Below are 17,254 nucleotides of genomic sequence, written 5' to 3'. Positions count from 1 at the left end.
TTACAACTCTATAAATTTTAACAACTGATGGCAATGTTAAATAATTATTGTCTATAGACAGGGAAATAAGGTTAATCACATGAAGGACAACAGTCTTCCTTTCCCCCGTGGAAAACCAGTTTCAATATTCCTGATCTATATTTCATTATTTAATATTCCTGATCTACGAATGTACCCATTCTTTGGATTCTTCTTTGATCTGGCTATTACAGACTCACCAGTTTCATCACTAATAAGTGCCGGGACTCAGAAGCCGATACCCCAAAATATGGGGCTTTGACATGCTGGAGACCTCAAGGTCTCTCTGACCTTCCTGGCTCCCAGCTCAACAAAACCTTTATCTGCCTAAGATCTAGACCCACCAAAAGGAACAATTGTTTCTTTTCCCTTCCCTTAAGACCAAGAATATACCCCACACTTGAACAGACCCTTTCACAAGATAATGTAGCTTATTGTCTCCCCTGACCCATTCATCCTCCCTAGCAGAAGCCCATCAACTTCTGGTGGATGCTCTTCTGTTCCCTCCCATAACCTTATTTGCCAGAGTAGTCTATAAGCTTCTGAGACATGTTGCAGGGTGGGTAATCAATCACTCTGATTCTCCCTGTGTGCATGTTAAATAAATGTGTATGCATTTACCATTATACAACCTTAAAAGAGTCTTGTTGGTCTATTAGCAATAATGACTGAAGGAAATTGGTATTTTTGTCCATTTCAGCTACTACTAGGATAATCTTATAAGATATTTGGGAAGTTATGTTTTGGTCTGTTTAATATATGTGCCTCAATGAAAAAAACACCTTTTGCCACAGGAGACATCAATGTTTCAATATTGATAGGAGCAAAACACATGAGAGTACTTTTTTTTTTTTTTTGAGGCAGAGTCTTGCTCTGTCGCCCAGGCTGGAGTGCAGTGGTGCAATCTTGGCTCACTGCAACCTTCGCCTCCCAAGTTCAAGCCATTCTTCAGCCTCAGTCTCCAGTGTAGCCGGGATTACAGGCACCCGCCACCATGCCCGGCTAATTTTTGCCCTTTTAGTAAAGACAGGGTTTCACCCCAGGGCCAGGCTGGTCTCAAACTCCTGACCTCAAGCGATCCGCCCCGCTCAGCCTCCCAAAGTGCTGGGATTACAGGCGTGAGCCACTGCGCCCGGCCTGAGAGTACTTTTAGAAGACATTATTTCTTTACCTTTTTCAAACTTGAAGCACTCCGAAAGTCCCAACCTTTTGCACATTTCCAGCAGCGACAAATCACTGTCGATTGATTTGGTAAACAGCTGTCACACTATTTATTATCTGATGACTTAGTTATCCTTTCCAGCAGTGTTTTTGTAAGGTGTAGTTGTGTTTTCTTTTAGTTTCAATTAACTAAATTTCAAGTGGTTCCCCAAAAAGCCCCTGCTCTCTTAAATTCAAACTCACCTTCCTTTTTCTCACTAGGAAGGACCTTTTCTTCATCCTTGGATTGGAATTTGGAATTCTATGCTAAAATGCCTTTTCAGTTAAAATCTGTGAACGCAGGGTGTAACCATAGGAGGTGCTGGCACTTTACGAGAATCGTGATTTTACTTAATCTGCGTTTCCAGAAGGCTGCAAATGGGAATTCCAGACAAACCCACTTGGGTGAATCCCAGCACGCGGGCTGCGGCGTAGGGGGAGAGCTCCTCACGCGGCTCGGAGTGTAGCCCAGGCCCGCGGAGCCAGGAACCCGCCCCCAGCTCTCTAAACCCAGGAAGAGAGAGGCGGCACTGCTAAGACCGAGGGATGACGGTGCTTCTTCAATTAATTCGCCCCCCGAGATATTCTTACCTACAGAAGGGAGTGTCTGTTCACCAAAGCGCTCACTTGCCGGACGACCACGCACCCGCGGCTGTCGGAAGGATCCAGGCGCTCTTGATGGGAAGGGGGCGGAGCCTGCCTGGCCTGGAGCCAGGAGCCACGCCCCCACGTTTTGCATATGCGAATCCGGGCGTCCAGACCTTTCATCCCAGTGTGGAAGCCCAGATTTTCCTGGGCCAGGGCCGATTTTCCGGGCAGAAACAGTCAACTCCGCTGAAGGGAGCAACTTAAGTAATACACTGACATTCAGCATAATGAAGCAAGAGGGCCTGAATCCAACGTCGATCGTTTGCTTTATTTATGAATCCACTTATTTCTCTCCTGAAAGCTTAGGAGAGAGGGCTGGCTGGCTGTGACCCCCACTCTACACATGAAGAAAGTGAGGCGGAAGGAAGCAGGCCTAGTAAATAAAGAAGCCTGGGTTTTAGTTGGGGCTCCTGGCTCCAGAGTCAGGGGTTATAATCACTCTGCATTTTTTTTTTTTTAAGGAGGTAGAGTGGGATGGTTTCCTGTCACTTTGAAAATCTTCTGAACAAATAATTTTTTCTTTTCTTTTTTTCTTTTTCTTTTTTTTTTTTTTAGACAGGGTCTCACTTTATCTCCCAGGCTGGAGTGCAGTGGTGCAACCCCAGCTCACTGCAACCTCAATCTCCCAGGCTCAGTGATCCTCCTGCCTCAGCCTCCCAAGTAGCTGGGCTTGCAGGTGGGTGCCACCATGTCACATTAATTTTTTTGTTTTTGTTTTTTTTTTGGTAGAGACAGAGTCTCACTATCTTGCCCAGGCTGGTCTTGAACTCCTGGGCTCAAAGGATCCTCCTGCCTTGCCCTCCCGAAGTGTTGGGATTACAGGCATGAGTCACTACGCTCAGCCTACAAAGAGTTTATATATTAAAGTGAAACTTCTTATTAAACAGAGGATTTTTTAGAAAAGCATTACAAGGTTCTTATTGGTTAAAATGGAAAAAAATATTTTTATTTCTGTTCATCTCTTGGTGGAATTGAAAAACCCTCCCTAAAGATAAACACTGCGTGTCTTCTAAGGGCTACCAGCAGAAGTTAAATGGATTAAAAGATCCCGAGGTGTCTTGGTTCTCTGTCCTACGGCTCTGGGTTTTCTATTTTCATCTTCCTATGATTTGTGAACAGTCCTGAGCTGAACCTTAGGTGTAGGAGTGCCCTGCTCATTGTGCAACCTTGCAAATTGCTGGGTCCTCCCAGAGAATATTGTGAAATTTTTATTAAAGGCTGAAGGTGTCATGATTTCCTGCACACCTCTTGACAAAGATGAGTTCAAATTGGATCTTGAGAGGTTTACTCTGATTCTCTAATATCTCATAGCCATAGTTTAAATCAGAGAGAGACATTGAGGAATTCATTCATGCATAGAAACATAAATGACACATTTACAGATTACATGACATGACATTTGAGTTTGATCCCATATGATTGTGTGGGGAGAAGGGTGTGGATGGGGTCATGGATGACAAAAGATTGGCTGTGTGTTGATTATTGTTGACTTGGGCGGTAGTTCTGAGAAACTGATTGTACTATTTCCCATTTTTATATATGTTTATTTTCCATAATACAAAATAGTTTTAAAATCATTTATTCTGTCTGGGCACAGTGGCTAATGCCTGTAATACAGCACTTTGGGAAGCCGAGGTGGGTGCATCGCTTGAGCCCAGGAGTTCAAGACCAGCCTGGGCAACATAGTGAGACCCTCTCTCTACAAAAATACAAAAATTACCCAGACGTGCTAGCATGTGTCTGTAGTCCCAGCTACTTGGGAGGCTGAAGTGGGAGGTTGGCTTGAGCCTAAAGAGGTGGAGGTTGCAATGAGCTGAGATCACACCATTGCACTCCAGCCTGAGTGACAGAGCCAGACCCTGTCTCAAGAAAACCCACACGCAAAAAAGAAAAAAAAGTCATTTGTTCATTAAGAAGTTATTTATTAACTACTACGTGCCAGACACTTTCCTAGGTGCTTGGGATACATTCGTGAATAAAGTTAAAAATCTCTGCCTTGTAACTTACATTCTAGCTTGGGGTGGGGTATGTAGAGGGAACATAAATAGTAAACATGATGAGTTAGTGAATTTTATAGTGTGTTAGAAAGTGGTAAGTCTATGGATCTCACTGAGAAGAGGATGGGGAAGAGGACTAAGCCTGATGCTTGGGGCTCCAACTTGGGAAAGAACCTACAGGGAGGCCGAATGAGAACAGTAGGAGAGGGAGCCACAGTGTATAAGGGAGTTGCTCAACATTGTGTACCTCCCTATTATACTTCCTCTTGCATTGTTACTCAAAAATGTGGCTGCAATTATGTCCATGAAAATCTATACAAGGCCAGGCATGGTGGCTCATGCCTGTAATCCCAGCACTTTGGGTGGCCGAGGTGGGTAGCTCACCTGAGATCAGGAGTTCGAGACCAGCCTGGCCAACATGGTGAAACCCCATCTCTACTAAAAATGCAAAAATTAGCCAGGCATGGTGGTAGGCACCTGTAATCCCAGCTACTTGGGAGGCTGAGGCAGAAGAATTGCTTGAACCCAGAAGGTGGAGGTTGCAGTGAGCCGAGATTGTGCCACTGCACTCCAGCCTGGGTGACAGAGTGAGACAAAATTTTATATATATATATATTTGAATAGTTGATATAGGAGCAGAGAAAATGTGGCCAGGCAAAGAAAATCTCATTTAGTTATGTGTTAGGTAATTTATCTTTCATTTAATTTAATTTTGAAGGCAATTTTTTTTTTTTATTTTTTTTTTTCACTCTGTTGCCCAGGCTGGAGTGCAGTGGGGTGATCTCAGTTCACTGCAACCTCCGCCTCCTGGGTTCAAGGGATTCTCCTGCCTCAGCCTCCTGAGTAGCTGGGATTACAGGCGCCTGCCACTATGCCCAGCTAATTTTTGTATTTTTAGTAGAGACAGGGTTTCACCATGTTAGTCAGGCTAGTCTTGAACTCCTGACCTCAGGTGACCCACCCGCCTTGACCTCCCAAAGTGCTGGGATTACAGGCATGAGCCACCGCGCCTGGCCTTGTTGTTAGATTTCTATCTTGGCTGGATACCTGGCCTAATAGAGCAGCGACATATTTGCTGAGTGAATGAGTAAAAACCACGTGGAGAGTTGGAGTGAAGCTGTGACCTGCCATACTGGGACCATCCAACACTCCCAATCATAATTCAGTTGCAGATGTTGGAGCTCATAAACCGATACCGCAAAATACAGTGCCTTGAGATACCGAACTGCAGCAGCCTAAAGGTCTCTCTGATCTCCCCGACAAGGTCTCTTCGGAAGAAGCTGAAGTCTTCTGTCCACCTAAGATCTAGACCCACCAAGGGGAACTATGGTTTTTTCTTCCCCTGCTTGTAAGAGTAAGAATGTAACCACACTGGAATAGACCCTCTCACAGTCAAAGAGAACTACTTACAAATTAATCTCAGTTCCTGATCCTTTATTGCCCTTCAGCAGAATTCCTCTTCTTCCTCCTCCCATAACTTGTTTAGACAGGCTGGTATACTGAAGGGGGCCAGCCCCTCCACACCTGTGGGTATTTCTTGTCAGGTGGAACGAGAGACTGAGAAAAGAAATAAGAAACAGAGACAAAGTATAGAGAAAGAACAGTGGGCCCAGGGGACCGGTGCTCATCGTACGGAGGACCTGCGCCGGCACTGGTCTCTGAGTTCCTCCAGTATTTATTGATCACTATCTCTACCATCTCGGCGAGGGGGATGTGGCAGGACTATAGTGTAATGGTGGGGAGAGGGTCAGCAGGAAAACATGTGAGCCAAGGACTCTGTCATAAATAAGTTTAAGGAAAGGTGCTGTGCCTCGATGTGCACGTAGGCCAGATTTATGTTTGACTTTACACAAATATCTCAGTGCAGTAAAGAGCAGTATTGCCGCCAGCATGTCTCATCTCCAGCCATAAGGCATTTTCTCTTATCTCAGTAAATAGAATGTACGATCGCGTTTTACACCGAGATATTCCATTCCCAGGGATGAGCAGGAGACAGATGCCTTCCTCATATCTCAACAGCACAGAGGCCTTCCTCTTTCAATAGTCCTCCTTGGCACAGACCCTTTACGTGTGTCGGTTGGGGGACGGTCAGGTCTTTCCCTTCCCACGCGGCCATATCTCAGGCTGTCTCAGTGGGGAGAAACCTTGAACAATACCCAGGCTTCTTGGGCAGAGGTCACTGCGGCCTTCCGCAGTGCATTGTGTCCCTGGGTACTCGAGACTGGAGAACGGTGATGACTTTTACCAAGCATACTGCCTGCAAACACATTTTTACCAAAGCGCATCCTGCACAGCCCTAAATCCATTAAACCTTGAATCAACACAGCACATGTTTCTGCGAGCACAGGGTTGGGGCTAGGGTTACAGATTAACAGCACCTCAAGGCAGAATAATTTTTCTTAGTACCGAACAAAATGCAGCTTCTTATGTCTTCCTTTTTCTACATAGGCATGGTAACAATCTGATCTATCTTTCTTTCCCCCATAGTGTATAAGCTTCTGAACCCTGCTGGGAGGTGGGTACACTCTGTGGTTCTCCCTGTGCAAACATTAATATATTTCTATGCCTTTACCTTTTTTTTTTTTAATCGCCCAGGGTGGAGTGCAGTGATGCCATCTCAGCTCACTGCAACCTCCGCCTCCCAGTTCAAGCAATTCTTGTGCCTCAGTCTCCCGAGTAGCTGGGATTACGGACATGTGCCACCACACCCAGCTAATTTTTGTATTTTTAGTAGAGATGGGGTTTTGCAGTGTTGGCCAGGATGGTTTCGAACTCCTGGCCTCAATTCATCCACCAGCCTCAGCCTCCTAAAGTTCTGGGTGTATGCCTTTTCTCTAATGAATGTGCCTTTTTTGTGAGTTGATTTTCAGTGAACCTTTGGAGGGTGAAGGGGAAAGTGCATTGACCCCAACACAGACCCACATCCTGGGAAGATGTGTAGACGAGCACAGGAATTTTTGTCAGTGACACTGATGACCAAAGGTTGGAATTTACTCCCAAATTTTTATCTTTATTGTAAAATCTGCTACAGCATAGTATGGGACCTGGCATCCACTAACTGAAACCCATCCCAAATCTTTACACATCACCCATTGTCTTTGCTTTGTTGGCCTCACCAATGCAAGGTGCACATCTTACAGAACAGAGAGATGCCTGAGAATATGGAGAGATTATTATTTTTATTAAGGAAGAGTAGCCTTTTTTTTTAAACAGGGACACAGAAACAGGAAAGAAGTTAGTGAATGTGCAATATGAAACAACAATAAATCCATCATAAGAATTTTTTTCAAAAAAATAAAATATCAGTTCTCACGATTTTATTTTGTTAAGCTCAGAATACAAATATATTTTTGACATGAGTGGCTGTGCTTCCACCCCTTATGTTGATAATATATGCTAATCTTTTATCTTTTTTTCCAAATGAAAACAAGATTACAAAAATGACAGAGAATAATAGCATAATAGCACAATAGCATAATAGCATAATGCTAAGTCTTGGAAGATACAGGGAGAAGAAATTGAAGTAGTCATACCACCACAAAGGAAGAAAAACAATCCTAAGACTTCAGACTACAAGGGGACAGCATGAGCAGTTCCAATACATCCAGGTAGATGAGGCAGGACAGAAGCAGAAAGGAAGGGTGAAGGAAAGTTTCTCCAAATTCTGTGAGCAAAGCCTTGGCGTTTCTTAGGCTAGAGGCAGAGCCAGCCTGGCCCAACTAGCAGCAGCATTGCTTCTTGCAGCAGCCCTTCTGCTGGTAACAGCCCTTCCCACAGCCACAGCCACTGCCACATGAGCTGCAGGTGCGGCGGCAGCAACAGATCACGGGCGTGCTGCAGCAGCCCCCACAGCAACCGCGGCAGCAGGGGCAGCAGCTGGAGCAGCAGCCCACCCGGTAGCACCTGCAGGTGGTGCAGCTGCCACAGCCACCACCACAGCCACCACCGCAGCCACCACCACAGCCACCACCGCAGCCACCACCGCCGCCACTGCAGCCACCACCGCAGCCACCACACCCACAGCAACCCATGGTGTCAGTAGAGAGGACTCAGGTGAAGTGACGAGGAAGGACTCAGCAGAGGTGAAGAGGTCTGATGTTCTTTGCTTCAGGGGCTCTTAAATACCCCTTCCAGGACTAACATGTGGCAGGTGGCCACTTCCTTGTTTCCTCCAGCTTTCCTGGAGGAATTTCACAAGACCCTGAGTGTATTTCCTCATTGAACACCTCTGACTTCATAGAATTGCTTATTTTCACATTTATTTCTTCCTCAAGTTATGCTTCTAATTGTTTCTTAAATATTTAGTCTTGTTTTAACCTAGCAGTTTTCAAGTGTGATCTATGAGTCTCATTTGATGAAAGCCCATCTCCTATCTTCCATGCATCAGGATCCCTTGGCCCCGAGAGGATCTTTCCCTTGGTTTCCCCCTCCTCTAAAGGAAGCCTTTTCTGTTTTCAGGTGCTGTCTGCAGAATGCAAGAGAAGGTGAGATCCCTCATGGAGAAGCAAATATTCAAAGCTTCACATGTCATAAGGTCCCTTGGCTAACATCTCGGAAGGCTTTCTCACCTGTTTTCAGACTTACTTTTGCTGTTGATTCACAAGTCAAAATATGGGAAAGATACCCATCTTGGGTTGATAGTCACGGTGTATTTCATAGTGAGCTTCCCACACTGGCTCATGTTCCCCTCTTGTCCTATACTCATGGATTAGTGGGTGAGGTAGCTAAGAGCCTCTGCCACCAGCTGGTTTCGTGTCCCTAAAAAAGCCATGGTCCCTGTGTGACCCAGTTTCCTTAGCTTAGAGTCAATAATGCATAAACTTTTAAAAGATCTTATTTTTTAAAGCAATTTTTGGTTCACATCTAAATTGAGCCAAGGGCTGAGTGCAGTGGCTCACACCTGTAATCCCAGCACTTTGGGAGGCTGAGGCGGGTGGATCACTTGAGGTCAGGAGTTCCAGACCAGCCTGGTCAACATGGTGAAACCCTGTCTCTACTAAAAAATACAAAAATTAGCTGGGTGTGGTAGTGGGCACCTGTGGTCCCAGCTACTTGGGAGGCTGAGGCAAGAGAATTGCTTGAATCCAACAGACAGAGGCTGCAGTGAGCCGAGATCAAGCCACTGCACTCCAGCCTGGGTGACAGTGAGACTCTGTCTTGAAAAATAATAGTAATAATAATATTAATAATCGAGCCAAGAGTACAGAGTTCCCATATACCCCCTTCCTCTCCAACACAGCCTCCTTCACTACTGACATCCCATGCCAGGGTGGTATATTTGTTACAACTGGTGAACCTACAGTGAGACATCATAATCACCCAAAGTCCATAGTTTTCATCAAGCCTCACTCTTGTTTTCTTTCACCACCCTGGGTACTTAGCCCCTTCAGAATCATATGTCTGGCTGGGCATGGTGGCTCATGCCTGTAATCCCAGCACTTTGGGAGGCTAAGGCAGGCAGATCACCTGAGGTCAGGAGTTTGAGACCGGCCTGGCTAACATGGTGAAACCCTGTCTCTACTAAAAATACAAAAATTAACCGGGTGGTGGCTCATGCCTGTAGTCCCAGCTATGCGGAAGGCTGAGGCACGAGAATGGCTTGAATCCGGGAGGCAGAGGTTCAACAGACTGGGCAACAGAGTGAGACTTGTTCTCAAAGAAGAAAAAAGAATCGCGTGTCCTAAGAATTGTCTCCAAAAAATTAAAAGAAAAGAAGAACTTCATGTAAAGTCCTTTTGCAGCCTTCAAAGGCTATTCCTAAACTGTCATCCTTTTCTAGAATGCTATGATGTGGGGTATTCTCCCTTAGATTTCTGTAGAGCAGTGGATCTCAATGAGGAGCAATTTTGCCCCTAGGAGACACTTAGCAACATCCAAAGACATTTTTGCTTGTTTTTTTGTTTTGTTTTGTTTTGTTTGTTTTGTTTGTTTTGTTTTGTTTTGTTTTTGAGACAGAGTCTCGCTCTGTCGCCCAGGCTGGAGTGCAGTGGCATGATCTCGGCTCACTGCAAGCTGCGCCTCCTGGGTTCATGCCATTCTCCTGCCTCAGCTTCCCGAGTAGCTGTAACTACAGGCGTCTGCCACCACGCCTGGCTAATTTTTTGTATTTTTAGAAGAGATGGGGTTTCACCGTGTTAGCCAGGATGGTCTTGATCTCCTGACCTCGTGATCCACCCACTTTGGCCTCCCAAAGTGCTGGGATTACAGGTGTGAGCCACCGCTCCCAGCCTGACATTTTTGCTTGTTATAACTGGCAGAGACATTGTCATAACTAGTGGTTTGAGGCCAGAGATGCTGCTCAACATTCTACATTGTGCAGGACAGTCCCCACAACAAGGAATTGTCTGGCTGAAAATGTCAGTAGTGCCAAAGTTGACAAATCTTGTCGTATTTAGTGTTTTTCCTTTCTAAATCATCTTCACATCCATTATTTCAAAACAATATGAAACAATATTACTGTCTGAGATTCATCTTAAAAAATTATTCTTCAATTAGTTAACAAAGATGCATTGTGTCCATGTCAGGTAAAATATTCTGGGCTGGGGCCAGGCATGGTGATTACTCCTGTAATCCCTGCACTTTTGGGAGGCTGAGGCAGGAGGATCATGTGAGTCCAGGAATTCGAGATGAGCCTGGGCAACATAGCGACACCCTTATCTCTACAAAAAAGAAAAAATTAGCCAGGTGTGGTGGCATGCACCTCTAGTCCTAGCTACTTGGGAGGCTGAGGTGGGAGGATCACTTGAGCCCAAGAGGTTGAGGCTGCAGTGAGCCATGATCATGCCACTGCACTCCAATCTGTGTGACAGAGTGAGGCACTGTGTCCAAAAAAAAACAACAAAAAAAAAACCAGCAACCAACCAAACAAAAAAGAAGCCTGTGCTGTGCTGGAAGATTCTGTAGCTGAACATTTTGAGCCATGATTTGGCCTGTGATTTAGAGCAGGAACTAAGGCTCAGGGGGTCAGACCACCTCTATCAGACTATGTGAAATTGTGCAATATGGGTCATGTCAGTTGATTTCAAACATGCCCTGAGTGTTAATTAACAAAATGTATGCACATGATTAAAATAATTCCAAGTTCCTTCTCCCATCCCACCTTCTTCTCTAGTCCACTAAACAGAAGCAGCATTATCCACTTGCCAGCTGTTTCTGTTGATAGCTCCCTTCATATTTCTTATTAATTTCCCTATTTTGTTTTTTTTTTTGAGACAGAGTCTCACTCTGTCGCCAGGCTGGAGTGAAGTGGTGCGATCTCAGCTCACTGCAACCTCCGCCTCCAGGGTTCAAGTGATTCTCCTGCCTCAGCCTCCAAAGTAGCTGGGACTACAGGTATGCACCACCATGCCCAGCTAACTTTTTGTATTTTTTCTAGTAGAGATGAGGTTTCACCATGTTGGCCAGGCTGGTCTCGAACTCCTGACCTCAGGTGATCCACCCGCCTTGGGCTCCCAAAGTGCTGGGATTACAGGTATGAGCCACCACACCTGGCCAACACAATGTTAAATATACTGAGTAACGAAACATAGAGCCAGGCTTTATAACTGTGTGGTGGGGAGCAAAATCTTCCATTCTCGGGTGGACAATCTCCAGTGAGAGTATCCGTCTGCTTCTGCAGTTGGCAATGACATTTGTGCCTGAGACACCTGTCATTTCTCCAGTCTTTGGTAAGAGAATTTCTGGGCACTATACAGGAATAGCCTCCTGATAATGTTTATTCATTGTTCGAATTTGGACCATCCATTCAAGCATTGCTGTTGTGCTATATGGGCTTTCTGAGTGTGCCCAAAACTGTTGATAATACCCCCTTTCCCATGGCTCTCAGGAGGTCTTACTGGAATTTTTAGGACATTCGACTCAGAAAATAAACAAAACAAGTAATCTCATAAACCTAGCTCCCATTCCAAAGGGCAGTAAATAATATATTATGAGATTCTCCCATGACAATTGACCCAAACAATAACAAGGAAGTGGTCATGTGTCTTCCCTGTCCTTTCCCCAGAGTTGGTACATAAGGGCCTCCCCCACCAGAAGGAGGCATCAGACCTCCTCACCTCTCCTGAGTCCTCTCTCCTCACTTCACCTGAGTCCTCTCTACTGACACCATGGGTTGCTGTGGTTGTGGAAGTTGTGGTGGCTGTGGTGGCCGCTGTGGTGGCTGTGGTGGTGGCTGCGGTGGTGGCCGTGGTGGTGGCTGTGGCAGCTGCACCACCTGCAGGTACTACCGGGTGGGCTGCTGCTCCAGCTGCTGCCCCTGCTGCCGCGGCTGCTGTGGGGGCTGTTGCAGCACACCCGTGATCTGCTGCTGCCGTCGCACCTGCAACTCATGTGGCCGTGGCTGTGGGAAGGGCTGTTGCCAGCAGAAGTGCTGCTGCCAGAAGCAATGCTGCTGCTAGGCGGGTCCCTGGCCTCTGGGAAGATGCTGCAGGTAACTAACTGTCCTGTTGGTAAATTTTCTCTCTCTCCTGCCGGTCTTCTCTGATTTGAAAGTCACAAGAAGTTTCATCCACATTCCCTGGTCTCTGAGATCCTGCCTGCACGTGAAAACCACCAACACAAACCTTCTCTATCAATCACCAATCAAACAAAACAGAGGGATAGTTTTAATGCTATGTTTTCTTGAAATTTTACTGTTGAAATGTTTGTTTCTATTCCCTTTCCCTTCTTTCTGTAGTTTCTGTATCCTGCATGTCTGCTCCTGCTTTCTGTTTCTATAAACCTGAGACAATATTTTCCCAATTAACCACATAAAATTGGCATTAAAGACTCATGGACATCTCCTTCTTTCTTTTGTTCTTCTAATGTGTCTAAAGGAAAGATGCAATTAAATCTAGAAAACTAACAGTCCCTATGTTTGTTTGTGATGGATTTAGAATAATAACCAATAGACCGGGTGTGGTGGCTCACGCCTGTAATCAAAGCACTTTGGGAGGCCGAGACAGGCAGAGTTCACGAGTTCGAGGTCAGAAGTTCGAGACCAGCCTGACCAATATGGTGAAACCCTGTCTTTACTAAAAAATCAAAAATTAGCCAGGTGTGGTGGTGGGTGCCTGTAGTCCCAGCTACTTGGGAGGCTGAGGCAGGAGAATCACTTGAACCTGGGAGGTAGAGGTTGCAGTGAGCTGAGATGGCACCACTGCACTCTAGCCTGTGTGACAGAGCGAGACTCCACCTCAAAAAAAAAAAAAAAAAAAAGAATAATCACTAATAAACCTGGTGCAGTGGCTCACACCTGTAATTCCAGCACTTTGGGAGGCTGAGGTGGGTGACTCTTAAGGCCAGGACTTCGAGACCAGCCTAGTCAACATGGTGAAACCCTGTCTCTACTAAAAATACAAAAAATTAGCTGTGGTGGTGCACACCTGTGGTCCCAGCTGCTTGGGAGACTGAGGCAGGAGAATCACTTTGAACCTGGGAGGTGAGGGTTGCAGTGAGCTGAGATCATGCCACTGCACTCCAGCCTGGGCAACAGAATGAGGCTCTGTCAAAAAAAAAAAAAAGAAAAGAAATCATGAGTAATCTGTTCCTAACAGGTTTTCACACAGTGGTAAAAGTTTGTTGGCTTCTATCTGAATTTGAAAAAAGATTCAGAAAACTGTATCAACAAGATCTTATTTCATCACTTTCTCTCTACCCTTAGATTCAACTTTTCTAGCAGATTTTAACCTCAGCATTGATAGCCAGATGAAATTCAACACCTAAAGCTATTTAGGTCTTGGTTATTTTGGTTTTGGTTCTATTAACAGACTAAAATTTAATTACAGCTCAATGAAATTAAAAAAAATTCATCATCAGTACTAATTAATTGTCTTTCTGGTAGATTATGGTCACAAAATACTAATGTGGTCATATTTGAATAAATCTGTTAGTAGAAGTTGTCACCTACTAAAACACTATATCCACTTGAATTTTATATACATATACATATATATATATATATATATATTTTTTTTTTTTTTTTTTTTTTTTGAGATGAAGTCTCACTGTTGCCCAGGCTGGAGTGCAGTGGTGCAATCTCGGCTGACTGCCACCTCCACCTCCTGGGTTCAAGTGATTCTCCTGCCTCTGCCTCCTGAGTAGCTGGGATTATCAGCGCCCACTACCACACCTGGCTAATTTTTGTATGTTTAGTAGAGATGGGGTTTCACCATGTTGGCCAGGCTGGTCTCGAACTCCCAAATTCAGGTGAGTTGGCCTTGGCCTCCCAAAGTGTTGGGATTACGGGCATGAGCCACTGCGCTCAGCTCCACTTTAATTATATTCTATCACAAGTAAGTAAGAATATTATAAAAACAAAAAAATACAGAGTTCACAAGGGGTGGCTTTCATACCACATCTGTAAGTCCCCTGAAAGTGAAGCCACATATGGTGTATGTTGAAAAACCCATCTTCTGAATGTAGTGCCCTTTTTTTAATGAGCTATCCATTAGAATTTTGAGCCTAACTCTGTTCCCTGTTGAAAGCAAGAGATGGAGAAAGGGGCAGAAGACTTCTCCATGGTGTTGGCAGCCGCCCTGGGCCTGAGGAAGGTAATTTACTGATTCTTGCTCCTGGACCACAGAGGTCTCTCCTCTTTCTCTTCCATTCTTGGAAGCACTCACAGAAAGTAGATACTTTAGAAATGCTACAGTGAAAAGAACTGTAGAAGATGCTAGTCCAGGGGCAAGTTCAAAGTCTGCATTAAATAGTAACACCACGGATGCTTCCAAAGAAAGGCTGTTACGAGGGCTTCACAAGAGTCAAGGAAAAATGGGCACTTCTTGCCTGACTCAAGGGTGTTTCCATATGGACCTAAAAGATGAGGGGCTACAGTGCTGACTTGGCGGTTATTTCTTGTTATTGCCTGTCAGTTTCAGCATCAATATGTAGATCAAAAGAACCAGGTAATAATATAAAGTAGATGAATTTGCTTCAGCATATATCTGGCAATCAGAAACTTTGCATCAGACACTGTGGCGGGCACAGTAGGACACGCGAAAACAAGCCCCAGATGGCCAGGATGTGATTAATAATTGGCAGTTTCCCTAATTCTTATTCCCTTTTTCCAATTTAGGACCAATTAGAGAGAGTCGAATATGCACTCCTAATGAATCACATAAGACGCCCTCTTCTAGTTAGTCTGTCTGCAATGTCCCATACCAAAAGCCTCTCATCTGGGCATACCTGAAACCTTCCCTTCTTCTGGTATGAAGCTTTCCCACTCCTCCACCTGCCTTTGAGTGTCCACGAAGACACAGGTGATGCTGTGGCAAGCCATCACTTTGCTATGACAAGCATAATTAAATAGCCTTTACCTGGACTAATTTGGTGGGTTGTCATTTATTTCCACAAGACTCAGGAATTTCATTCCTAAGTGTGTGTAAATTCTATAGATACATACAAGAATGCTCACAGCAGCACTGTCAAAAATAGCAAAAACCTGGAAACAACGGGACTTCCTATCATCTGGAGAGTAAACGAACAGAAATGGAATGTTAAGTGGATGTAGTAAAACCATGTCCAAAGAAATGCAAAGGAATAACAAACACAAGCTTTTTCTCTTTTTGTTTTTGAGACAGGGTCTTATTCTGTCGCCCAGGCTGTAGTGTGGTGTCACGATTATGGCTCACTGTAGCCTTGATCTCCTGGGTTCGAGTGATCCTCCTGCCTCAGCCTCCTGAGTGGCTGAGACTACAAGCATGCTCCACCACGCCTGGCTAACTTTTAAGCTTAATAGAGACTAGTTCTTGCTATGTTGTCCAATCTCAAATTCCTGAGCTCAAGCAATCCTCCTGCCTCTGCCTCCCAAAATGTTGGGATTACAGGTGTGAGCCACCACTCCTAGCTGAACACAAGCTTTAGGGCAAGGGCTACCTTGGGTGTAGGAGGGCAGGAGCACAGGTTGGGCAGTGAGGAGCCTTATGTTAGATCATACTGTCAAGGTCCTGAACAGTTACATCATTAAAATAATTAACAAATTAAATAAAGAAGGCTATGTTTAAAGTGTTCTATGAACCAAAAGGGCACACAAACCATTGTTTCCTGTGCCCCTTAAAAAATGGTATATGTTCTGGCAAACTGAATGCAGCAGTACATCAAAAAGTTTATCCACCATGATCAAGTTGGTTTCATCCCTGGGATGCAAGGCTGGTTCAACATATGCAAATCAATAAACGTGATCCATCATATAAACAGAACCAAAGACAAAAACCACATGATTATCTCAATAGATGCAGAAAAGGCTTTCGACAAAATTCAAGAGCCCTTCATGCTAAAAACTCTCAATAAATTAGGTATTGATGGGACATATCTCAAAATAATAAGAGCTATTTATGACAAACCCACAGCCAATATCATACTGAATGGGCAAAAACCGGAAGCATTCCCTTTGAAAACTGGCACAAGATAGGGATGCCCTCTCTCACCACTCCAATTCAACATAGTGTGGGAAGTTCTGGCCAGGGCAATCAGGCAGGAGAAAGAAGTAAAGGTATTCAATTAGGAAAAGAGGAAGTCAAATTGTCCCTGTTTGTAGATGACATGATTGTATAGTTAGAAAACCCCATCATCTCAGCCCAAAATCTCCTGAAGCTGATAGGCAACTTCAGCAAAGTCTCAGGATCCAAAATCAATGTGCAAAAATCACAAGCATTCCTATACACCTATACACCAATAACAGACAAACAGAGAGCCAAATCATGAGTGAACTCCCATTCACAATTGCTACAAAGAGAATAAAATACCTAGGAATCCAACTTACAAGGGATGTGAAGGACCTCTTCAAGGAGAATTACAAACCACTGCTCAACGAAATAAAAGAGGACACAAACAAATAGAAGAACATTCCATGCTCATGGATAGGAAGAATCAATATTGTGAAAATGGCCATACTGCCCAAGGTAATTTATGGGTTCAATGCCATCCCCATCAAGCTACCAATGACTTTCTTCACAGAATTGTAAAAAGCTACTTTAAAGTTCGTATGGAACCAAAAAAGAGCCCGCATTGCCAAGACAATCCTAAGTCAAAAGAACAAAGCTGGAAGCATCATGCTACCTGACTTCAAACTATACTACAAGGCTACAGTAACCAAAACAGCATAGTACTGGCACCAAAACAGAGATATAGACCAATGGAACAGAATAGAGCCCTCAGAAATAATACCACACATCTACAACCATCTGATCTTTGACAAACCTGACAAAAACAAGAAATGGGGAAAGGATTTCCTATTTAATAAATAGTGCTTGGAAAACTGGCTAGCCATATATAGAAAGCTGAAACTGGATCCCTTCCTTACACCTTATACAAAAATTAATTCAAGATGGATTAAAGACTTAAATGTCAGACCTAAAACCATAAAAACCCTAGAAGAAAACCTAGGCAATACCATTCAGGACATAGGCATGGGC

General features: G+C 44.4%; 2 protein-coding genes across 2 annotated transcripts; one reads left to right on the top strand and one right to left on the bottom strand.

The window, feature by feature from the left end:
• Positions 1-7,582: 7,582 nt before the first annotated feature.
• Positions 7,583-7,894, bottom strand: LOC131383281 (small cysteine and glycine repeat-containing protein 9-like). Its single transcript, XM_058437687.1, has one exon. It carries the CDS (start codon positions 7,892-7,894, stop codon positions 7,583-7,585), a length of 312 nt encoding a protein of 103 aa, XP_058293670.1.
• Positions 7,895-11,968: 4,074 nt separating this feature from the next.
• Positions 11,969-12,259, top strand: LOC131383283 (small cysteine and glycine repeat-containing protein 7-like). Its single transcript, XM_058437705.1, has one exon. It carries the CDS (start codon positions 11,969-11,971, stop codon positions 12,257-12,259), a length of 291 nt encoding a protein of 96 aa, XP_058293688.1.
• The last annotated feature ends 4,995 nt before the right edge of the window (positions 12,260-17,254 follow it).

This window comes from Hylobates moloch, unplaced genomic scaffold, assembly GCF_009828535.3.
Source record: "Hylobates moloch isolate HMO894 unplaced genomic scaffold, HMol_V3 SCAFFOLD_1, whole genome shotgun sequence".
NCBI lineage: Eukaryota > Metazoa > Chordata > Mammalia > Primates > Hylobatidae > Hylobates > Hylobates moloch.
The sequence above is the reverse complement of the archived record's forward strand: the minus strand, read 5'-3'. Positions and strand labels throughout refer to the sequence as shown.

Coding starts and splice junctions, on each gene's coding strand:
- LOC131383281 (XM_058437687.1), bottom strand. CDS start 7,894: ATGGGTTGCTGTGGGTGTGGTGGCTGCGGTGGTGGCTGCAGTGGCGGC.
- LOC131383283 (XM_058437705.1), top strand. CDS start 11,969: ATGGGTTGCTGTGGTTGTGGAAGTTGTGGTGGCTGTGGTGGCCGCTGT.